General features: G+C 37.5%; 2 protein-coding genes across 15 annotated transcripts; one reads left to right on the forward strand and one right to left on the reverse strand.

Moving 5' to 3' along the window:
- Positions 1–1,056: 1,056 nt before the first annotated feature.
- RWDD2B (RWD domain containing 2B) lies at positions 1,057–5,883 on the reverse strand. 6 transcript variants are annotated; one of them, XM_021535372.3, is made up of 6 exons: positions 5,758–5,842; positions 5,029–5,143; positions 4,688–4,906; positions 4,529–4,596; positions 3,038–3,403; positions 1,057–2,318 (listed from the first exon to the last, which is right to left on the reverse strand). In XM_021535372.3, exons 2-6 carry the CDS (start codon positions 5,083–5,085, stop codon positions 2,081–2,083), a joined length of 948 nt encoding a protein of 315 aa, XP_021391047.3. In that variant the 5' UTR covers positions 5,086–5,143; positions 5,758–5,842; the 3' UTR covers positions 1,057–2,080. The 6 variants fall into 6 exon arrangements, with proteins under 6 accessions (XP_021391047.3, XP_021391049.3, XP_085436887.1 ...); XM_021535374.3 differs by lacking the exon at positions 5,029–5,143 and having other exon boundaries at positions 5,758–5,883; XM_085580761.1 differs by lacking the exon at positions 5,029–5,143 and having other exon boundaries at positions 4,706–4,906; positions 5,758–5,840.
- USP16 (ubiquitin specific peptidase 16) lies at positions 5,580–23,982 on the forward strand. 9 transcript variants are annotated; one of them, XR_014955348.1, is made up of 18 exons: positions 5,580–5,644; positions 7,169–7,267; positions 8,848–9,029; positions 9,640–9,743; positions 12,044–12,147; positions 13,855–14,030; positions 14,999–15,091; positions 15,940–16,070; positions 16,408–16,495; positions 16,999–17,077; positions 17,936–18,027; positions 18,735–18,791; positions 19,625–19,792; positions 20,363–21,029; positions 21,265–21,359; positions 22,116–22,143; positions 22,874–23,027; positions 23,655–23,982. XR_014955348.1 is itself a non-coding variant. In XM_021535367.4 (18 exons), exons 2-18 carry the CDS (start codon positions 7,207–7,209, stop codon positions 23,777–23,779), a joined length of 2,463 nt encoding a protein of 820 aa, XP_021391042.3. In that variant the 5' UTR covers positions 5,580–5,707; positions 7,169–7,206; the 3' UTR covers positions 23,780–23,982. The 9 variants fall into 9 exon arrangements, 7 of the variants coding, with proteins under 7 accessions (XP_021391042.3, XP_085435829.1, XP_021391041.3 ...); XM_021535367.4 differs by lacking the exon at positions 22,116–22,143 and adding an exon at positions 22,529–22,615 and having other exon boundaries at positions 5,580–5,707; XM_085579703.1 differs by lacking the exon at positions 22,116–22,143 and adding an exon at positions 22,529–22,615 and having other exon boundaries at positions 5,580–5,707; positions 8,848–8,949.
- Positions 23,983–24,193: the final 211 nt, after the last annotated feature.

The following is a 24,193-nucleotide window of genomic DNA, read 5'->3' on the forward strand; positions in this document are numbered from 1 at the left end:
GAAATATTATAGAAATCCTCGGGCAGATACGTGTGAATGCAGCATTTCCCTAAATTATTTCAAAGGATTCAACAACTTTGGACACTGAGTAGTTCTTCCTCAGCACTAAAAAAAGAAAATCTCATCAACTTATAGACTCTGAATGGAAGAATAGAATGACTGCCGAAATCCTGGCGTCAGGTGGAATTTTCCCTATAAAACCCTGTGCCAGGATGGAGGTGTGTGGGCACAGAGGAAAACCTCTGCTGAGGCTGACTCCTTGTTGCACACCCAGCGTCGGGCTCAGCACTGTTCTTTCCTTGTGGCTGGCTAGATAGAATTTGATTGCAATATAAATATTTTTTTTTTTTCATTTTAATTTGGCTAGACAAACTTTCATTTATAGCAATCTTAAACTTCGAGTGTCCCGCACGGAGCCGCTGCATTCTTGTACACATACAAGGACTTTAGATTTGGTAAAGTTTCACCCACGTTTGTCAAATGGCATAGCTGTGAAGTATCCCTGCAAGAGGTGTTCCAAGTCTATACCGGAGAGCTGAATGTTAGTGATTTTACTGGATTCAGAAACATTTAATCAATATTTAATCAATTAATCAATATTTAATTCACGATTGGCTTTTCGCAAATGTTACAATGAATATTATATGTGTAATGTTAGAAAGTTACACTGTATTAATTCTCTTAAGTAGTGTGTTAAATAATTTTAGGTTACAGTATAATGTTAAAATAGAAATTTTGTGATACATAATTTGTTACAAGCTCAAGCGAGAAGATGAGATAATCAAGAAACTCTTCATACAGAGATGTCAGCGAAGGGGGCCCATAAAAAGTTACAGCCTCCTTATCAGAAAAGACAGTCTACCACCTTTTCTCCATCTCTTTAGAACCATCAAAATTAAGAAGAAGTTGACAAAAACCAGAAAAGTTCTTAATTTGCAAAGAATTTATGCATCATGTATGAGATATATGAATATGCAACAGGCTATTGCTTTTAAGGTTATTCCTTTGTTCAGAAGGGATGCTTTTTGTGACTTAGTGTCCGAGTGCATCTGGACATCTGTAATTATTTGCTTTTTATTGTCTTGCAATTGTCCTAACTCTAAATTTTATTACTCTAATTGTATTACTATTTTTATAACCATTCTATTATTATTAAACTTTTAACATTTTTAAAAAACAACTGATTGGCATTTTTCACAATTAATAAAAATATTTAATCCAAACAAACGAATGTCTGCTTTTTCTACCACAGGATTTAGATACAGTATCTGCAAAATTAGCATTCATTGATACAACTTAATAGAAATCCCACTCAAAAACACACACAACATAATGCACTTCATATTACAGACTGAAAACTTGAGAACTCAGAAGGTTGAGGATCCATTCAGAGTTTTGGAGCATGCTATAAGGGAACATGATCCTTGGTACAATTCTGCTTTTACACAAACCAAAATAACAGATGTAGGAGCCACCATGGGATCTATCTTACCTGCACACACACTTAGAGAAAATTCTTATGCCTTGGAGCTGGCATCCTAGCTCATCCTGATAGCATGAGTAAGACTCTTGTAAACTTGCTCCCTCCCTTTGTTCTTTTTTAAATAAAATAATTCTCTCATGGCTTACTAAACTTTCAGGTAAAAAGTAGAAGATTGTTTAAAAAAAAGTTTTCATGAAGTGTATGTAAACAGTAACACTTAATGTAAACATTATGGTCTCGCTCCTGAGATGCATGTCTTTTCTTATTTGTATATTCATTCACCATATTCCATCTGTTCATCCATCTACAGTTCTGTAACTGGTTATCAAACACATTTTCTTTCATTTTAAGTAGGTACGTACCCTAAATCTCCTTAACACCAGAAAGTGCATAAAGCATTCATATAGTCATTTTCATTATTCAGGATTTCACTGGGTATTTGTTTACATTGAAAACTGGATTCATCACATGAATCATGAATTATTAATTCCCTCTCTGATCAACTGTTGCAGAAAAGCTAAGCAATCTGTTAAGAGGGTTTAAATTAGATTAAATTAGAAATGTAGCTGCTGGCACCTATGCTGATTTTCAACCCCTTCAATGCCCTTCAACCCCAAAGTACATTTGAAATATGTCAGCACATCCTTTTTCTTCCAAAAAATGATATAGTTGCCCCAAGTCCATGTGATTTCCCCTGGCACCATGTGCATCAAAACATTTTTCTTCCAAAGTGGGGAACTTTCGTTGCTTCTGGATCTCAGCATGTCCTCCACCTTCCAAAGAAACATCTTCTCTGTGCCGAATAAGGATTCTTTTCCACGTTAATCTTCTTATCCTGAAAGCAATTGGGGAAATATTAATCTACCTATAAAATAAAGACTGTTTTGGGAAATTCTATGGAATAACTATTAATACAAAAGTCAATAAAATCTATTTGTGTTTATATATTGACAGAGATAATGGTTCATGAGCTGCTCACAGAAATACTACTAACATGCAAACATTCTCATAAGCAGAAGCTTGGGGTTTTTTTATCTCCTCAGGACTGAAAACTTTTAATGCTATTCCTCACAAAATAATTAATGAGGATGTGGTTTCCATTTCAGGGCTTGCTTCTATCTTCCCGATGCTAAGAATTCTCACACAGTCTTAGCTGATAATTGATAGCTGATAATTATCAGCTGATAATCAAATAACAGTGCTTATTTAGTCTGCACCACTCAGAAGCAGAATTAAACACAAAGGTTAAGTGATATAACAGCACATGTATACAACACAACTGGGTACTACAGTCCATCTCTATAAAAGTGAAAGAAAGGAAAATAAAACAGAAATAAATATGCATTCTGCCGTATTGGCTGCTTTGACTGTTGCAACCAACAGTACATTGGATATTCAGAGTTGTACATGCATTATTTCATAATAAATACTTTGCAGATCTTCACAATCACCACAGGCAGGTGGTTGAATTTCCCACCGTCTAGCCACATGTACAACGTGACAAAATACAATATTCTAACTACTAATGGCATTTAAGTACAAAGAAGAACTAACCTTGACCAGAACTCTTCACAACTACTTTGTAAACCTTCTACACAAACAACACCTGGCTTCCCTGGCATGCAAAACCCTGACAGAGAGAGCTCCTTGGCCCAGTCAATAATATTCTTTCTTTTTTGCTTGTTGTAAATGTGATGACTGTAGATCCACAATCGAGTGAACATGGTGACTTCTGACTGTGTGGCATCTGAGGCTGTCCTTGGGAAGGATGAAAGCTCTTTGTCAATGTAAGCAGCTGCGTGGTCTTTAACCCATTCCCTCGCACTCAGCATGCAGGGCTCGCCGCTGAAGTTTTGCATCAAATATGTTTTTAGATCAGAGTTCAGGAGAATCTGCTGAGAGCGGCTTAATAATGATGACCTAAAGAAAAGGAAAAATATAAATGCATATAAATATATATGTGTTTACAATTTAGCATGTTTTTTAAAACACAGAATAATAGAATCCTTAGGTTTGGAAAAGACATCCAAGATCAAGCCCAACCTTTGACCGATGATCCCTTTGTCAACCAAACCAGTGCAGTGAGTGCCACATCCAGCATGCACTGACCACCTCCAGGGAGGTGACTCCAACACCTCCCTGGGCAGCTCCTTCCAATGACTGACCAACCTTTCCATGAAGAAACTCTTCCTAATATCCAACCTGAACCTCCCCTGGCACAGCTTGAAGCCATTTCCTCTTGTCCTGTCACTGGTTCCCTGGGAGAAGAAGCCAATCTCCACCTGACTACAACCACCTTTCAGGTAGCTGTAGAGGTCCCCCCAAGTCTCCTTTTCTCCAGGCTAAACAAAGCCATCTCCCTCATGAGCTGCTTCTCATTAGGACTTGCATTCCAAGCCCTTCCCCAGATTCACAACTTTGCAAAACTTTTGCTTCAAGTTGCCAAGAAAATCAGGCATAGCTAGATAATATGAACTTGCTATAGATATTTAACTCATATTAGCTATGGAAACATTTTAATTATTATTTAATTGGTGTGCTAACTCTTGAATTGACAAACAGCACTACCAATCTGTAAAACAAAATCAAGAAAAAGGTACTTGAAAAGTAAGTATGGTGGCTGAACTAATTTCCTGTAATACACAAGTCTACTTCTTTAAATAGAAATAAAAATATCAGAAGGCTGGAAGAAACAGCATTGTGACAAAGGAAGAATAAGACCTTTGACTATGTTTTCACCCCTTTAGTTAGTCTTAAGCTTTATTAAAACAGCCACGTCTTTCTTCTTGAGCATCAGGCCAATGTATAGTATCTATATGTAACACTCCTGTACAGGTGATGGCTCCTTCACACTTTTTCCCTTTCCCTCACTTATTTGCTGAGCACAACAGAGAATTGTAAGCTTGTGTATTTGTTTTTTCTTCAGCACTTTTGTCAACCTGGCTTAATTCAGCAGTAAACCATCAGAAAGCAGTCCCTTCTCTGATCATAACCGTATTTGTGCAATACACTCTAACTTATAAATGTTTTTATTAACAGTCGTACCTCACAGTAATTTCTGGGAGAACAGTCGGATATTTAAATGGTAAAGCACAGGCCATAGAGAATTCCACCTAAAAACAAATGAGGAAATGTTTACTTCACATAAGCCATAAAATCCCACAAAGTAATAAAATAATTTTTAAAAAAAGGTGTTTACAATACCATAGAGGCACTAGGCACCTCTGTCTTTACGTTCAGTATAAACTGAACTTTTGAAGACGGCACCTCTGCAGACTCATTTTCAACATAGTGTTTCAGTTCCGCTAGAGCCAGCTGGTCTGTGATGGCAAACTCTTCCTCATAAGGAAACATGCTAGACAGTAAGTCTAACTCTGAAATTTGTATCTCTGCTGCTTCTTGGTTGGCCATTTCTGTTGTTCCCTGAGCAAAGAAAAATATAGGGAAGAAAAGACACGGCTTGAATACGGGACAAAGTCCATTAACTGCTCGCATGGAAATCATGCTACAGAATCACAGAAAACGCTGAGTTTGAAGGAACTCACAAGGATCATCGAGTCTTCTGGGCTTTTCGGGACAATCACAAGAGTCACAAAAAGCATTGTCCGAACGCTTCGTGAGCTCTGTCAGGCCGGTGCAATGACCACTTTGCCGGGGAGGCTGTTCTAGTTGCCAATATTTAAAAATATTCAACCCTAACCCTCTCCTGACACAGCTTCACGTCTTCCCCACGTGTTTTGTCACCCCTCCACTTCCCCTCCGGAGGAAGCCGTGGACTTAAGGCACACTAATAGTTATTAATACAAGCCCATCACACGCCGCTCGTGTCTGCCGTCAGTCCGGGTCACGCACACACGCTGACAGCCCGCGCACTTCCCACCGCCCTGACGCGGTGGCGTGTCACCAAACCAACACTTTGCACACAGGGCAGCCACCCTGTGCTGAGGAGGATGGGCATGGCGGGGAGCATCCCCTGCCCCCGCACACCGCGGCACCGCTCCGCCGCCCCACACAAAACAGAGGAGGCGAAAGGCGGCCGGCGCGGCGCCGCGCATGCGCGCACGCGTCCCGCGCACCACCCCCCGGTCACGGCCCCACAATGCAGCGCGCCAGAAGCACACATGGCAGCCGGTGACCGCCGCCCCGCCACCGGCGATTGAGGTGAGATTGAGGTCTGCCCCGCCTGGTGGAGTCATGCGCCACCTCGCCCCGCCGCACCGGCAGGTGAGGGACGGAACCCCCTCCCGCACCCGGGGCCGCTGCCGCGCTCCTACCGCCGCGGCTACTCTCCTCCCAGTCCGAGACTCGCGCCGCCGGCGCGCTGCGGCCGTCGCTTCGGCCGGGACGGGCTGGGCTCCTGATTGGCTGCGGCAGCTGTCGGTCATGGCGCGGGCCAATCGGAAGCAGGCGGGGGCGGGCCGGTGGCGGCGGGCTCGGGGCTCAGGTGCTGCCCGCGGACGGGCAGCGCCGGCTGGGGCAATTGTGATCATTGTGATAATTATTATAATTATGATGTTTTCATAGCTCGCTGCCCGCCTCACCGAGCGAGGCTCCCCCAGCGACCCTCTCAGGGCCTTTCCCCAGTGTGTCAGTCAAACGCAGGTGCGCGTTTGGTGGCTTGCGGACCGCTCTGTGGTATTTTTAAAAATATAAAATGCTTCAGTCGTTTAGGCTGTGCATTCCTCGTGAGGGCTTTGCCGTGGTGCAAAACCTGTCGGACAGGTCAGCCCAGGCGCAGCGTGGGTTAAATTAACAGCCCCACAATTTGGAAAGGGTTTTATTAAAATTGTTTATACGAGATCAAATGTTGCAAAAGTTGCTAACAAAAGGGCTAATAAAGATTTACTGCTGGTCGTGTTCACATGAAGGGCGGACAGCAGGGTTCCTGCAAAGATTGCAGAGACTTGATTTTGAACCCTTTTAGCTTCCTTGTTTTCATTGCACAACGTGAGTTTTGAGTTTGCCTGAGATTTTTGGATGATCTGTTGTTAGGTAAGGTACAGGGTATACAGACTAGAAACTAAAAATGTGCAGAAAACTAGAAACAACATGTGCAGTAGCCACATATCTGAAGCCAAGCACTTTGCTTAGGACTCTGTAGATCACTCTTGTTGAGAAGGGTCCACAGGTATAGTAGATAACAGAGCTGTCTGAATTATTTGCTTGATACGTGGGGAAGGGGATGATAAGTCTTCCCCAGCAAAGAAATTGAAAAATCAGAATTCCCATTGTCTGTATATTTTCAAATATGTCAAGAGTATTTTACTTGTGTCAGATTTCATCAAAGATGCTGGAAATCTGCAGTAAACAAAATGAAAAGGCTGCAAATTCTTCAAGATTTAACTGGGACAGAACCAATTATTTTTCATAAAATTCTTGTGGTGTTAAGTCCTTAAGGTTTATGGGATTTTTGATACTGAAGTTTCCAGTCTTGTTATTTTGTGCAATACTTTTGAGTTAACATTTTAAATCATTTGGGTTTTGTAATTCACACTGTGATCTTGTCTATACAACAGTTACAATAGTTTCATGTTAAAATATAATGAATATTTTTTTGTTTTGAAAATGTCAAATAAAAACAAGTTAATTCACCTCAAGGGACAGCTTGCCCATAGAAATAACTTGTGTAGCAATGAACAAGGAAAATTAAAACTACTTTCTAATCCTACTGTTTTTCTTTGTTAGGTCACTCTTCCTCTTAGGAAAAATTGCAGACAACAAATATGGGCAAGAAACGCACCAAAGGCAAAACTGCACAGGCTGATGAGTCTCCGGATATACTGAGTATGTTTCCTTGGAGAAGTTTGTGGACCTAATGTTTCTTTTAACCTTAGAGAAGGCTTGAAAGCTGATTAACATTAGTCACTGGCTTTGAAGTTGCATCTACAAAATCTGGATTTTTAATTGAAACGCAAGTCTAGCAAGAAATCCTGTTGTCGTGACTTTTCTAAGTATGGTAGAATATAAAAATCCTGTCTTGAAAACTGAGATTAGTTTCTGGTTTTTCAGGAAACTCAAGCACACGGTTCTTTACTGATACAGGTTGTGTAAAATTACTGAGAATATAAAGGGTTTGTGGAGTCAGCTGCCAAGCTTAAGCTGCATTTTCCTAGTGAAAAGTTTGTTGCAGAATATTCTTGCTTTAGCAGTAAAAGCTGTGACTAAAATACTTTCTGTGAAGCAGTTTGCCTTTGTTCTAGCAGCTAATTTGTTACTGACTCTGGACACTTCAGCTCTCATAGTGTATTTTAGTTAAAACCTCTTCTTTCTGTTCTTCTGTTCCAATAGTTCCTAATCTCAGATACTAAATTTTCTTCTCCTAGCTCCACTGGATCTCACCTCTGACATTTTTTTTTTGTCTTGTTTACCTTGGTTATTGTAGCTTTTTTTTTACTTGTGTAGTTTTTTACTTATATTGTGTGTTCTCTGCTACCACCTTATCTACTAGGTCACAGATTGTGTCTTTCTCATCTTTTTTTGGGAGGTGAATTGAACCCAATGAATTTAGTTGAGGGAAAGAGCACTTAGAGCTTGAGGAGGCTTGGTGGGATGGCCTGTTTAAGTCCACTCTGCTTTGTTTTCCTGATTGTCCTGGTCTTCTTTGTTAGCTTCTGTCTCTATTGGATGCCTTTTTAATCTGCTTTTGTCTGGTTTGGTTCTTGGGAGTGTTGGGGCTTGTTTCCTGGAATCAGGGTCAATGTCTACTGTAACTGTTCCTCTTTTTCTCCTGCAAAGAGACCAGTTATGTTCTAGCTGCTGCTGGCATCTCAATTTTTTGCCTACAAATAGGTTACTTTATGATGACAAAGACCTGTAAAACTACAAATGAAACTAAGACTAATCACAGTGAATAATTCCACTGTAACAGTAGTTGCCAATATACACATTTTTTGGTTTTGCTTTTTTTTTTTTAATTACGATTTTGTGGATAAAGCTTATGTTTTTCAGAAAGGCTAAAAGAATGCTGATCTGTGTTTGTCTCTTGTTGGCTAGCATTTGCACATTGATAAAATCCTGTCATCTCGGACAGGAACAAAACTAGAGGTACAAAAATTTGCACCAATTTCAGTTTATGCCAATAGATATTTGCAATCTTGCCTCAACAAAGATAGTTTCAGAGCTGTCACACTATCTGAGCAATAAATACACCTCAAAGTAAAGTTTAGGATGCAGCAACAGCACACCCATATTGTCAGTGGTGGTAACAAAAGGTTTCTTTCTGATACTCTGATAAATTGTGCTGTGTTAAATCCATGTTTCTTGGGCTCTAGAAAGACTATCCTAGCTTCTGGATTGCTGCCAGTGTCTTCAAAGCTTGCATTTGTTGTGCTACCTACATCCTTCTTGTGCTTTTTAATTTGTAGAACCTGTGTGCAACCATATTCGTAAAGGACTGGACCAAGGGCATGTGAGAAAGGCACTGCAGAATGTGGAATGGCATGTTTGTCAGGACTGCAAGGCAGACAGTAAGACACAAGAGAAGGCTGAGGAGGAGGAGACTGATGAAGGCACTTCGATATGGTTATGCCTAAAATGTGGCCATAGGGTATCTCTTTTGTTGTTAATTTGTCTTAATACCTTTCAGTGTCTCATAATGCAGTGGAACAAGAGAGTTTCTAATTAAACTCTTATATTCTCTTTTTTTATTGTAAAGATGGTGCTACCTAGATGACTTTATTTACTGTAGAGTGTGATTTAAAAATGTTTGCTCTGTATGTCAAATAAAATACTTGGAAGATGGCTCAAAGACATTTAGCAGACTTAAGGCTAAACCACCATCTTGAAGACTGATTTTCCTAGAAAGTTTGAATTATTTTGCAGAGAAAATAAAAATGCTGCTAATCTGTGGGTTTTTTTACAAGATCTTAATACTCACATTAGTTCATGGAACTTAAAACTCTGCATGCCAAAGAGGTTTTGGTACTGTTTTGTTCTTTCAGGAATTCATTCATTAAATGTTCAGTCCCATATCAGCTTTATTCTGCACCCAGTAATCTGCAGAAATAAGTATTTTGAAATAGATATCCATCTGTTGATCCCAGTTAGTAGAACATAATTGAACAGGTTTGATTATAATACTTCGTTTTTACTTTCACTTTATGTATGTTCTGACAGTCAAATGGATTTTGTGACACTTGTGGTTATCAATATTGTAGGGCTGTGACAGAAATTCTCCAGACCAGCATGCTTTAAAGCATTTTAAAACACCAAGATCAGATCCCCACTGTTTGGTTCTCAATTTGGACAGCTGGAGTGTGTGGTGAGTTTGTCAGACAGCACAAGACAGAGCTTGGGGGGCAACAGAGGCTGGAACATAATGTGTCCTTTCTTTGTAGATTCTGAGATTTCTCTGTAGGCATATATTAAAGTGTTTCCAAACTTGTAATTTCCAGCAGTCTTTGCTGAGATTTGCAGAATAACTGTTATTTTCTTGTAAAATTTATGATTAGAAAATTTTCATAATTAAGGTTGAACTTGACCAGCTAGTAAATGTGGTTGACTTAATACTTTTTGCAGCTTTTACTTGGTCAGAATACTGACACGTGGACACTATTCTTGATCTGTAGCTCTAAATCTTAAGTCTTGACCTTGGGAGAAGGTTCTTTCTGATGTGCACTTAGTGACAATCTTACTTTTATCTCCTCTGTAAATATGATTTTCTAATACTACATATAGACAGGAAGCATAGCTAGAATTACGAGATGCTACTGGATCAAGTAATACAAAATCCATGTCCCAGAAATTTTTGGTTCTCTCAAAAGTAATTACACACTTATATGAGAGGGAACCCTAATTTTCTAAACTGTGCTATATAGAAATACTGTACTTGACATAAAGAGTTCGTTTTTCTTAGTAATGTGGTTTTGCAACATAATATCTGTCGTGTTCATTTTATATAACAATTTAATTGATCATAGTTAGCACTTACATGTAATGATCTCTACTTTTAATGAATTGTAGAATGGAAATGGACATTGTTAGTAACATTATTACTAATGAACTAGTGAACTTGTCTTTTTGAATTTAAAGTAGTGTTAAAATTGTGGGTTTGAAGTGCTCTATTTTCCCTGTTTTTTAATCAAAATATTTGCAAATAAGAGGAAGTTGTGGAAATAAGATGTTTCGCTTCCTACTAGAATTTCTTTGTTGTACAAACTTACCCAAGCAATGATTCAAAGATTGATATATTGGCTATAAATTAGTTATAAATCAAACCCACTGCCAAGAACTGTATTTCACAATAGGCCCTGTACAGAAATTCTGATCAAAATTTTAATCAAAATTCCAATTCTAATCAAAATTCTTTTATTAATGATGTGAATGTGTGACCAAACCTCTCTGTGGTGTGCATGCACATGTAGTTCAAATTGGATATAAATAATAAGTGTAAAGAGTTTAGAGACATGTGGAGAAGAAAGGGAGAGTTCTAGGTATTCACTAAGTTCAGTTCTTTTGGGTTTGCAACTGCTGATTGTACTTATTTTCAGTGCTGGTCAAAAAGGCATCACTAACAAAACCTTTTCCAATACCTTGATTCTTTCAAGATTGTCTACAATTTTTTTGACAGGTAGAAGGTTACGGTGTTAAAATACACCATGGAAGTAACTATCCTTTGTTATTTCCAGGAGTGAGAATGTCTATTTTTATTATTAACCAGATAGACAATATTTAAGCAATCAGGGATCCAAAAGCTGACTCCGTTTTTTTAATGAAATATGACAAAATGTGATGACTATGCCAGGGATGCTGGAATTTTGAGGAAACACTTTGCTGCAGACTTCTTCTGCTTTTAATATCTGAAAAAATGAGTCTGACTTACAGTAATCTTGAAGTCTGCCTAAGAATTGTAATTGGTGTTTTCCAAAATGCAGAAATGTCAGTACTTCTTCAAAGAGTTTGTTCGGTGGAACTACAAAATTGGGATGTGTAAAACTCCTTCAGATGTTTGTGTCCTGGTGCAGTTTTACCCTTCTCGAGTCTTTATGACTGCAGCTTCTCCTACAATTTTCTCTAAAGCAGATTACTGGCATAACCATATGCTTCTTTGCTCATAAAGAGACAAACGGGGTTTTTATCAGCAGCAGAAGAGCAAATACAAGTCTGCAGGTTTAAAAGGGGACATGTGAATTATTTCTTATCTGACTTCATTGTATTTAAGTATTTTTTTGGCTAGAATATTCAAAATATTTTTCCATGCCATAATATTCATAAGTCATTTCCTTTAAGGCCTGATACCTTAGTTTCTTGATTTTGGCAAAATTTTCCAAACTTTTCTTTTTCTTGCAGCAGGGTTTCTAAGCACATCTTTTAAAAGTCTAATTTATACTTGTAAATTGCAACTGCCAGTCACCAAAATAATTTACTAAAGATAATTTTTAAGGGTTTTATTTTTGTGACAAGTAGATTGAATTCTTCTCTAAGACTTACAAATCTTACACTAAACTATGTAATTTTATAACTTTGTGTAATGAATTGCATCAAACAAGTAAATAGCTTAGGATTTTTAATAATAGAAAAAAAATAGGATTAATTGTTTTCTTTTGGGGGCGGCGGAGACAGGTGCTACCTATGTGATAATGAAGTTCCATATAAAACTTCAACCCTTTTGGGCCAGACTGTGGATTTTGTTAGAAAACAAGTTGGTATTGACTCATCACATGCAGGTAAGTAATTATAGTATAGATACAGTAAATCAGAAGGCTCCTAAGTATTGGAGAGAGTACTATAAATCCAGAATTTACACTAAATTAAATTTCACTCCTTATGGTAAAGGGAAAAAACTAATTTCTCCCCTTTTTTTATATTATTTGTCACAATTCTGATAGCATAAATAACATCCTAGCCCATAGACCTAATTAGATCAGGATTTTGCTCAGCATCCCCTAAACATTTACAGGCAAAACATACAAGAATAGGCAGAAAAAAAAGACAGGTTTATGGTAACTTTTTTAAAAATGTGACATTCAGTTTTTCTGAAAATAGGCATTTGACTTTCAGTACTTAGGGTGCTGTGTTTATTTATCAGTGTTGCTCGGTCTGTCTTGAGACCTAAAGAAAAATTGTCCTTGCGTAAGGATAATTTGATTTGATTTTTTTAAAGTCTTTTTGTGGGTATTTGTGAATGTATCAGGAATGACTAAGTCTCCAGCTGGTGCAGCACATATCCTGGTGGAAGGAGTAGTATACAGAGGTTTTGTCACTGGATCTGTACATTTATTTTAGGTAGCTGCAGTGCTTTTAGAACTCTAAAATATTGTGTTCAGCCTGCAGTCTACCTGTAAAATATGATTGTTTGAAAGAAAACAAACCCAGCAAAAACCCCCTAGTTTCCATAATGGCAAAACTAACTTTGTACAAGGAATTTCCACTAGAAAAATTGGAAGAATTTGCATATGAAAATAAATACTATGACAAATGACTGTAAGAAATTCCTACACTTGGGTGAAATCACAGACCCTGAGGGAAATTAAACACAAATATCCAGCAGTGCCACGAGGCTGTCTCTGAATTTAATTTTTTCAGAAAGCAGCTGAGGTTTTCCCAGAGGGAGCAGAGTTTTTGGAGTGGTCAGTCTTTCCCAGACTGTTGAACTTTGTAACAGTTGCCAAAATTTTCTTCTTGGGTTTGAACTGGAAAACCAATGAATACTTGGGTGCAGTTGTTGCCTGTGTCATGTGAACTGTGTCCATCTGTTTCTTGTCCTAAGATTGTATTGTCTGTTTTCCTTGCTTTTTCTGAACTTGTGTTACTTGATTTTTAGAGATAGTATTAGCTCCCAGCCCTATTTACCATAAACCAAATCAATAGCTGACTGCCAAACTGACAGAACCAGTGTGGATGTTATCTTGAAAACTGCCTGGAACTCCCTTAGAGCTTTATTAAACAGGCCATTGAAATTTTCAGCAATACACCAACATAATTTGGGGAGGAAATATTTTTAACTCATCTTGAAGACTATAAAACTTTCAGTATCATCTCCTCAGGTACATGAAATGAATATGAGAATGCTTTAACAGTGGGAACCAGTTGGATGTTGTAGAAAGCCCTCAGGTGATTTTGACAGGAACATTCTGAATTCTGAAAGAATTTCAGAGTATTTTGGCATAAATGGCTTGTGTCCCAAGAGATGTTTAATTTGCTTACTGATTTGAAGTGGTATTTCAGGTGGTTCGTGATTTGTTGTTTTGTTTTTTAACTTCTATTACCTAGACAATTTAAGGACCTAAACCAGTAGTTTTATATTTAAAAATTAAAGAATTTTCACATGTATAAGCTGTAATCATCATAGATTGCTGTCTGCTGTAATAATCTTGCCTAGCCTATACCATATAACTATGTTAATATGTGGTATGTTTTTATTATTTCAATAGAAAAACAAGAGACTAAAGAAGTTGAAAATAAAAAAGTGGAAAAAGACAGCAAAAATGAGCAAGAAAAAGAAGTTTCACTTAAAGAAGAAAATTCTCATTCAGCTGCTAATGGAGAAGTCACTGTGAAAGGACTTAGTAACTTGGGAAATACGTGTTTCTTTAATGCAGTGATGCAGGTACAGAACTTGCTGGTTTTTTTAGAAAAACTTTGAATACGAAAAACAGTCCACAACAACCCTGCCCCCAGCATTTTACAGTGACACAATTAGAATGTGATTTTTTCTATCTGCCAGGAATGATGGCTTCTTTCTAAAAATAGTGTGTTGGCCCAGAGAAATTCAAAGAAATGGAGCTGCAGGTTCAGACTCGCTCTAAGGGGAAATACAATAAGCTGCCTTGTCCTTGAGGGACAGCATTTTTCACTGACATAAAATAAGCATGCCAGCTCCTAGTTATTTTTTAAAAATATGAAATAGTCTGACACATCACCCTTGTGACTTCATAGACTATAAGAGATTAGTATTCAAAGACCATGGATGTTTATTGTAGTAAAAATGTCTATCTCAGCAAAAGGAAATCAAAACTAAATATTGGATGAAAAAAGCAAGATGAGCAAGCTGCAGGCATTATCATCTTGTGTGACTTGTTCAGCTCAGAAATGTAGAATAAACTTGTTCTTTCATGTGTATAGAAACTGATATTAAATTGTGCTCTTTGGCTTTTGATACTGAAGCTTTACTCAAATAAAATTCCCACTGTACTTGCAGATTTTAGTAAACTGCTTTTGATTTACTTTTAAACCAAGCAAATACATATATTGCATTTTATTCTTTGCATTTTTCAAAACAGACACTAGTAAGTACACTTGTCAAAAGATGAGTCTGTAGAAGAAAAATACATTTAGGGTTTCTGCAATATGAAGTAATGCTTATAGAGGGCATTGGTAGTCCCATTAGCTATATGGAATGTATCTTTAAGTCTTAAACACAGATGGGGATTCTAGAGTGGTAATTAACCACTTTAGTTCTGTGTTTGGGGAAATAAATTGCTGCTAAACTGGTTGCTACGAATTCCATAACTAGTGGAGTTTAACTGCCCTTCCTGTTGTTCCCATTTTCCAATTTCTCTCTTTTATGTTCTACAGAATTTATCCCAAACTCCAGTCCTGAGGGAGCTGCTTAAAGAAGCTAAAATGCCTGGCACAACAATTAAAATTGAGTCACCTGAGCTATGCACGGTAATATGTTCTGACCTCCATAGTGTTTGTCCTTACCTTCTGGTCTGTTAAGGAAACCAGCAATGTTTTCCTGTCAATTTTAAAGCTGCTCCTGTTGTAAGCTTCCTACTCACAGCACAGACAGGCAGCAGAGTCCAACTCCATCCCCAGCAGACTGCCCTTGGCTATCCCACTCTTTTATAACACCCATCCTCACTGGATGGGCAAGGCTGTTTCCACTCTCTGATAATTAGCATAGCCTTGATTTATCAGAGGCAGGGTTGCTTACAGTCCCTTCTCCTAAATGTTCCAGCTAAATGCTAACAAGTTTAGGGTGTAAAATCAGCAGGAGCTTTACCACTGCTTTCTATAAAGCTGCTTCTGAAGTCAGTGGAGGTATTTTGTTGAGTGTAAGAACAGTGATTCAATACTCTGTCATAGAAGAAGCGCTTGCATTATGATGATGTTATTTAAAGGATGAAAATGTGTAACTCTTGCTATAGTGCCACTTTTCTAAATGCAAATATGAAATTAGAGGATGACTCTAGCACTAACTTAAATAGCACACCTGTCATTACAGTTAAGAGATTTTGATGACAGAAAATGCACAACCTTTTTTAAGAAATTGGGTTTTTTCTCTAGTAAAGGTAAGAAATCCAAACGTTTAACTAAGCAATAAATAAGTGAGTTTTGCTATCATTTCATGATAAACCACACACTGTTTTTGTCAGGTTAACTTATTGCCATTTTGGAATTTTGGGTATTCTATTTGACAGTAAGGTTTTCAGGAACTGAAAAGGCAAAACTTACTACCAAAGCATCTGCCACTGAATTAAGGCAAAAAACTCTGTTGCTTTTCTTTCAAACAGGAACCTCAGCTAATAAAACTAGATCAGCCCGGTCCTTTAACACTAGCCATGCATCAGTTTGTGACAGAAATGCAAGAGACAAAAAAAGGGGTAGTGACTCCTAAGGAACTTTTTGCTCAGGTTTGTAAAAAGTAAGTATCTGTACAATTGCACGTCATAGTCAGTATGAAAAAGTTTGTTGTTTAAGACTGTCAGTTCTTCTTTTTTTATCTCTAGCTCAAAACACAGCATATAAAATTTGTAGAATAATTTTTGTAAGAAGAGCAAAATAAAAATGAACAGTAGTAAAATGAAAGATACTCAGTGACATACTGAGTAGGTAATGTCATATTTTTTAGAAAATACAATATGTATACACTTATTTCTTTTATAAACTTACATTCTGGAGACTTTGTCCATGTGTGTTTGCTGTAAGTCGTTTTTGCTTTATCTCTGAGTTCAGTTATACTTTACAATTTCCTTTAACAGAGCAATACGATTCAAAGGTTATCAGCAGCAAGACAGCCATGAACTGCTTCGTTACTTACTTGATGGAATGAGAGCAGAAGAAATCCAGGTGAATGCTAAAGTCATAGTTGTGCATACCTTTATTCTTCATACCCTGGACCCAGACTCTTCTGCTGAGGGGAGAAGGAACATACTTCCTGAGATGTGTCAGCTTCTCATGAATGAAGTGTGGTTGTGCTGTCTATAAAAGAACCCACAGAAAAAGTGGCACAGAAAAAGAACATCCTTAAATATTTTAATTTCTGAAACATACTTGTACAAATTCCATAGGGATTTTTTTGCCTGTTTTAATTTGGGCAAGTCTTTAATCCTTAGACAGATTTTTTTACATACTAATTGGAACATTATGGTTGCAACTTCTCAGTTGATTTTTTTTTTTGATATCTACAGGAACTATTGTGTGGTTCTACAAGTATTTGTGTTGTTTGTATTGAGTCTCTTAATTGGTGAAGATTATACTTTTTCCTCCATCTGAAACACATCATAAAATGAAGTAGATAACTGAATTACTTTAGGAAATTTTACAGAGTATATTTGTTTTGAAAATTTCAGCAAATAAGTATTGGAATACTAAAGGCGCTGAGTGATTCTAACAAACAAAATGAAGAAGAACTTAAAAAGAAAATTAAAGGTAAATTATCACAGCATCAGTAATTTGTAAAATCTCCTTTGCTGAAATATATAAAGTAACATTAATAGTATCAACTAAAAGATACATGTTTACTTGTACAACTTTATGACTTCTTGAGTATGCGTGTATCTAGAATAAAAGGCTAAATAATTTTAGTCTGTATTTAAATGTCTTGCTGAACTTTGTTGGCATTTCCTTCTTAACAGGATAAGAGAGTTGATTCTGTAGACATCACACATTATAATATGTTTGGGCAATGATTAATCATTCAAACATGTAAGAAATTAAAATACTGGTATGTGAATATAATTGATGCAGCAGCTAATAGTCCATTGTTACCTAACAGTAGTGTAGAAAAACTCCAAGCAATGAACAGAAGGATTTTTAAACTTTCAACATGACTTAGGAGATGATCTGACAATTTTAATTCAGACTGTGTTACTCTGAAATTACAACTTGAGGGAAATGGTTTTGTTTGTCTGACAAAAGTTGATGCTTGTTTTATAAGTTCAGATAGTTGTTTCAGTCTTGGGAGAAAACAGGAATCCTTACTGAGATGCAGTATTTCTGAGAAAATAGGGAAATGCATTTGAGCAGAGAAAGTGGTAGAGGTGTGGTTTAACCAATCTGTGTTCTGGGTGTGTTTTCACCCCCGTTCTTTTGATACACAAAAGACTCTTAATTTAAGAATCTTGCTGTACTTGCTATCCTGAAGAAACCAGAACAAGCCAACATGTTTCGCCATACACCTTGCATGTTATATTCTCCTTTATTTATTCAGTATGCCCTAATGAAATTGGTTGCCAGTATATTGTATGTAGTATTTTTAACTTTACTATATACTTTTTGAATTCTCAGAATACGAAAAGAAAAAGGGAATACAAAGTTTTGTAGATCGAATCTTTGGTGGAGAATTAACCAGCACAATTATGTGTGAGGAATGCAGAACTGTAAGTAAACCTAGAGTGTTATGTCCTGTAATCTGCAGGAGAACCTGAAAGTGACTGTCTGTAGAAATAAGACTTGACTAGCTGCATGCTTTTCAAAAAGGAGAAAGATTCCAGACAAATCATTCTTCCACTGTATTCTAAAGTTGATCTTTCAGTTCTTTTCAAAAGCCTTCCAGAAAAAGAGGTCAAAAGAGGCAGCAAGCTGCCTCTGCCAGAATTCCCTCCTAGACTCTCAGAGAACACCTTCCAGTGGTACAGATCATAGAGCAAATTAATTGTTATGGGGCCCTTTCCTCTTCCATTCAAGGGATTATGTCTTCCCGTTTACCACAATGAAAAGACCATGGGAGTACCAGGAGGACAGTTAAGAACACACTACATATCCTGAGAATGAAGAAATTGAATGTATTAGCAAATGGGCTGTTGTATATTATGATGGATTGCAGCTCTGAGTTTCTTAGGCCTTAAGGTGCAGTCTTACTAGATAACTCAAATTCATAGAAGTATTTCCTGCTCATTTCTGTGGTAATGTGACTCCTGGATTTTTGGGAATTGGAAGCTATTTGTGGGGGTAAAAGAGACGTGTTTTACAGTTGAGTGCACAATTAAAAGCAGGCCTTGAATGTAAATGTGCAAATACACCTATTGACAGCAAGACAGCTGTTTCCAAATCAAATTAAATTGGACTCTTGATTATTCATTTAAAGGTATCCTTGGTCCATGAGTCTTTCCTTGATTTGTCACTTCCAGTACTAGATGTTCAGGTAAGAAATAGTACATAGGTACTTTTCAGCTTATATATTTTTTTACTCATATGAAAACACTTATTTTACAGTCATTAGGAAGAGTATTTAAGCTTCTTTCTAAAAGTCTCTTTTGCAAGTCAAAATTACACAGAAAGATAGAGAATAAGATTTTTAATGAGTCATTCCTGTAAGCTGTAGCTCATAAATTGTCTCTGGAAAATTACACAGATTGTTTGAGTTCTTGGGGGTTTGTTTTCACTTTTTTCATCCATTTTCCTGCACCAAGTCCAAGAACACCTCTCCTAATATTCAGATTATGGAATAAAGTCAAGAAATGTTGATAGGATAGTATATGAATACTTATCTGATCAATCTCCAGATACTCAAAGTACTTGATTTGCTTGGTGTTTTGTATTGATAATATGCATATGTAATATTTCAGATTTTTTGTGTAGTACTGTTTACTCATAAACATTGGAATGAAACCCCCAGAGCCAAAGGGGTCATAACTTCTGCCACAAACAAGTTTCCTTTTAGCAGAAGCAAACAAATTCTGTGGCAGGCAGTTCAACAGAAAATGTCTCTGCTTATGTAAAACATTACTTTTAATGCATTTAATGAGATCTGTTAGAGGCAAAGGTGATGTTGCCCCTTTACAGGTTTAGATTTTGGCCCTCAATAGCCTTTCTTTTCACACTGTTTCATTCTGTTTCATATGGACTCTCTGAAGTGAGACACTCCTTCCATTAACATCGGGGTGTGAGTTAGTTGTAAGTTACATCATTAAAATGTTCCCTGAAGCTGAAAACTCAGATAACATCTCTGTTTCTGTGGCTTTTTGGGTTTTGTAGAAAGGGAAAATTACAAAGAGAGAAAACATTAAAAAAAACAAAGAAAAGGAATCTGAAGATGAAGAGGATAAAATCAATGACCATTACCTTAAGCAGAAATATGAGCCCCGTGGTACAAGTAAGCACCTTCAGAAAAAAACGAAGAAACAGGCCAAAAAAAAAGCAAAGGTTAGTTTGGATAGGTGTTTCACTTTGTGCTTGCTCTTTCTGTTAAAAAATTCTTTTTGTTTCCTTAGTCTACATGAAGGAAGAGATAGCTTAGAACTTCTCTTTTCAAATACACAACTGAAAAGACCAATTATGTCTTTGGGGTTAAGACGTTCTGTTGAGTGTTACTGTGTAGGAATAATATAATAATATCCAGCAGAATTTGTTGCCTGTCTGAAGAAGCCTTAATTTGTATTAGACTCTTTCCCAGTCATTGATTGCAAGAATATTCACAAAACTTTAGAATACAGACACAACAAAAATCAGGAAGATAGCAAGGGCATAATTAGCTGTCTTTTTATTATACTATCTAACAGGGAGCAGTGGGAACTGTGTCTGAGTGAGGATAAATTCAGTATTAGTGGAACTGATTATCTCTGATCAATAAATCATAGATTATTCTTCCCTCTCTGGCCTTGTGCATCTATGGCATGCAACAAAGATGATAAAGAAGTGGTAAGAAATGCTTAAAATATAATTTATATTTACTTTGTTTTTGTATTCTTTTTTATTATGTATTCAAATGAGCAGAGCCAACGCCATCAGGAAAAACTTAAAGGAAAGATGCTTCACTTGACAGATCTCTGCACAACTGAACAGCCAGAGATAGATGTCGAGTGCAACCAAGAATCAGAGACTGAAATGAGCTCTGAAACTCTTGATAAGAAGCAAGAAGAGGAATCATCACATGATTGCAAAGATCACTGCTTAACTCAGAAAGACTTGAGTATACAGGGAAATAGTACAGAAATTCAGAGCAGGCATGAAAATGTAGGAAAGACAGAACAAGAGTGTGAGGAAAACGAGTCTCTCGTGGATGTCTCTATAGAAGGCTTAGATTCTCCTATGAAGTTTGTCAATGGCCTTGACAACCTGTCTTTGAAAGAGGAGGATGACAATGAAGAGGAGGAAGAGCTTGCTACAGACTTTTCAAAACTCCACTTAGGTGCCAGTGACACAAGTGACACAAGTACCTTGGATGGCCTTCAGCCTGTTCCTAACAAGACGTGTGAAGTATCTACGGATGACCCTGAAACAGCATTTTGTACTCTGGCAAACAGGGAAGAGCTGAACCCTGAGGAAGATTCAATCCATCATTGTTTGTATCAATTTACCCGTAATGAAACACTTACCGAGACCAATAAACTGCTGTGTGATGTGTGTACACAAAGGCATTGTGGACCAAAGAACAACATAAGTATGACAGACTTTTTAAAAAGAAAACTTTAAACATATCCCTGTTTGCTTCTTGAGTGGTTAGAGGGTGGGGGCAAACTGTCAGCTTTCATTCATCATATTAAAGGGGAATGCTCAGTTTCTCAGTTATTGTAGTAGATGACATTGTAACGGTTTAAATAGTTAAAATCTTGCTGTAACATTTGTTTTGATAGAAAACACTTGATTTAATCTTTGGTAATTCTTCTTTTCTGCAGGTGAAAAGAAGTATGTTTATACTAATGCCAAAAAGCAGATGCTCATCTCTCTAGCTCCTCCAATTTTAACCCTTCACTTAAAGAGGTTTCAGCAGGTAAGTAGCAGGCTGATACATGCATATAGCCTCAGGTTAATACGGATATATGTGTACATATGTGTGTAGTACTTAACTTGAAAACATGCTAGCATTACTTTTATTTACTATAAAACTAGTTTGATTTTTTTCTCAAAGTTCAGAAAGTGTTAGTGTGCAGCATTGGGTTTTTTGGTCTTTGAGGCACTAAGGGGTGTTTCCCTGAAAGAATATTCCCTTAATTAACTGGAAAATACTGTTTTGTGAGTGTATTCACAACATATTCCCTCATTATTCTTACTGCCTACTGTATTAAGCAGAATCTTAGCATTAATGGTTTCCTACTATTACAGCTGCTTATGGGCCATTATATTTCACTAGGTAGAGGTAAATAGGACCCCTTACTGGTAACAAATAAGTAATAAGTTGGCAGAAGTGGAAAAGAGAGGATTCTGAGCCTTGTTGGAGAGGAGGGATGAAAGGAAAGCAAAGTAACTTAAGTTTTATTTACAGACACTGAAGTCACTTCTTTATTCCCAAGTTGTAGAAAACTTTAACTCAGGGCTTTAGCTTTTCAAGAGAGAAGGAGGAAATGAGACAGTACTACTAAATTTGAACCTGTTTGGTGGTTTTGGTCAATATACATGAAAAATAAGGGAGACAACTTTAATTAGATAAAACCCAATTTCATATAGAAAATGGAAATGCGTAGCCTGATCCAAGAGACTGTAATATGAAGAAAATAACATTTATCATCATCTCCTTTTGTTTTTCCAGTTTGATACTGGACGATTGTTTGATTAAGGTGGGAGCAGTTTGCATCAGTTCGGATGTTCTAAGATCAGATCCTCAGGCATGTTACAGTATCTGAGAAGCAAGAGTTGTCCTCATAGTTACTGAAGTGCATTAGAGCTGATTCTTTTTCCACTTCTGCTACCATTACATTAATGTATGAGTGAGCTGAAGAGCCATCTTAACTTGTGCTCCAGTGCAGCATGTGAGGGCAAGGAAATAATGCTGGAATACTAGACATTAGAGGGAAAAAAAAATTTGCTTTTCCTGAGATTTGTGTAATGTAAAATTAATTTGTATTGTTGAAACTTTAACCTGAAACATTTAGTAACTAAGCATGGTTTTAATATGCTCCATTTTAACATTATGGGGTTTTCCCTCTACTTTGGTTGTTTAAGGCTGGATTTAATCTACAGAAGGTTAACAGGCATATCAAGTTCCCAGAAGTGATAGACTTGGCTCCTTTCTGTACAGCTAAATGTAAAGTAAGTGGGAAAACAATCAGATTCTCCTTTCCCATGTTCTAATGTGCTTTCACAACAAAGCTGCTTAGCAAAATCTTTGTAGAATGCTTGTCAAGCCTGTTACTTTGTGTGATAACTTGTACTTCACTGCTCATAACTGTAGTGCTTGCATGAATCTCTAATGATCCATTTCCATTTCATCAGCAAAAAAAAATCAAAGAGTTTACATTCTTCAAAACCCAGCACTTGGCTGACATAGCTAAACTTGTGGTTTTCTAGAACGTGGCTGAAGGGAACACAAAGGTCTTGTACTCTCTCTATGGAGTTGTTGAACACAGCGGAACAATGAGGTCTGGGCACTACACTGCCTATGTTAAAATGAGAGCTATGAACAACCACCTCTCTGATCTTGTCCTTCGAGGACAATCTCAAGGTAAATCATTAGAAATACTTTACAAATTATTTCTTAGAGAATCACAAAATGGTTTGGGTTGGAAGGGGCCTTAAAGATCATGTAATTCCAACTTCCTGCCATGGCTGGTACGTTCTCTGAGAAGGGCAGTGAAGCTAGTGAAATGCTATAAGGAGCAGCTGAGGGAGCTGAGAGGGCTCAGCCTGGAGAAAAGGAGGCTCAGGGGAGATCTTATCACTCTCCAGAACTGCCTGAAAGGAGGGCATAGTAAGGTGGGGGTCCTGCTCTGCTCCCAGGCAACCAGTGACAGGACACGAGGAAATGGCCTCAAGCTGTGCCAGGGGAGGTTCAGGTTGGACATAAGGAAGAAAAAGAGACAAAATGGGTGGTTAAGCATTGGAAGGGGCTGCTTAAGGATACAGTGACATCCCCATCCCTGGAGGTGTTCAGAGAACAACCAGCTGTAGCACTCAGTGCTCTAGTCTACATTGAAAAGGTTTATCAGTCAGAGATTGGATTTGATCTTGGAGGTCTTTTCCAGATCAATGATTCTATGATTGTACTCTGATTCTTGCTGAAGAACACTAGTAGAACTGATTGCTTCAATTCTTTGTAATAACTTCTACTCCTAAATTTTTCCTTTCACAGCTTCAGAAACTGAGCCAGTCAAAGGTCAGTGGTTCCACATCAGCGATACCCATGTACAACCTGTCTCTGTGTCCAAAGTGCTGAGCTCCCAAGCCTATCTTCTCTTCTATGAGAGGCTGTTGTAACTCATCAGAAGAGCCTTCTTGTGTGTGCAGCCATCTTTTTTGGAGGCCTGAGAAGGCAGACTTGCAAATCATGTTGTTAACATGTTGGAGCTACTGTATAGCAGGAATTCACTTTATGCATTTTAGGCACACTGACAAACAGTTAACTTAAACTTTTTCCAGTGTTTCCACTACTTTTCAATAGAAGCTTTTTCAAAATTACAGCTTTGTGTTTTTGTTGAGTAATTTGGGTGTTGATATAAATCTCGATCAGCAGCTTTTTCACTTTAAAGCAACAGGCTCTACTTTTGAACTGTAGTTAAACTTGGCTATCATGTGTTCCAATGTGTTTTTTAGACCCGGGTTCCAAGCATAAGTTGTTTCTTTCTACACATCTTAAGAGCCAAAACAATTACAGCTTTAGCTCTCTTTTCA

The sequence above is a fragment of the Lonchura striata genome, chromosome 1, assembly GCF_050655825.1.
Source record: "Lonchura striata isolate lonStrDom1 chromosome 1, ASM5065582v1, whole genome shotgun sequence".
Taxonomy (NCBI): Eukaryota; Metazoa; Chordata; class Aves; order Passeriformes; family Estrildidae; genus Lonchura; species Lonchura striata.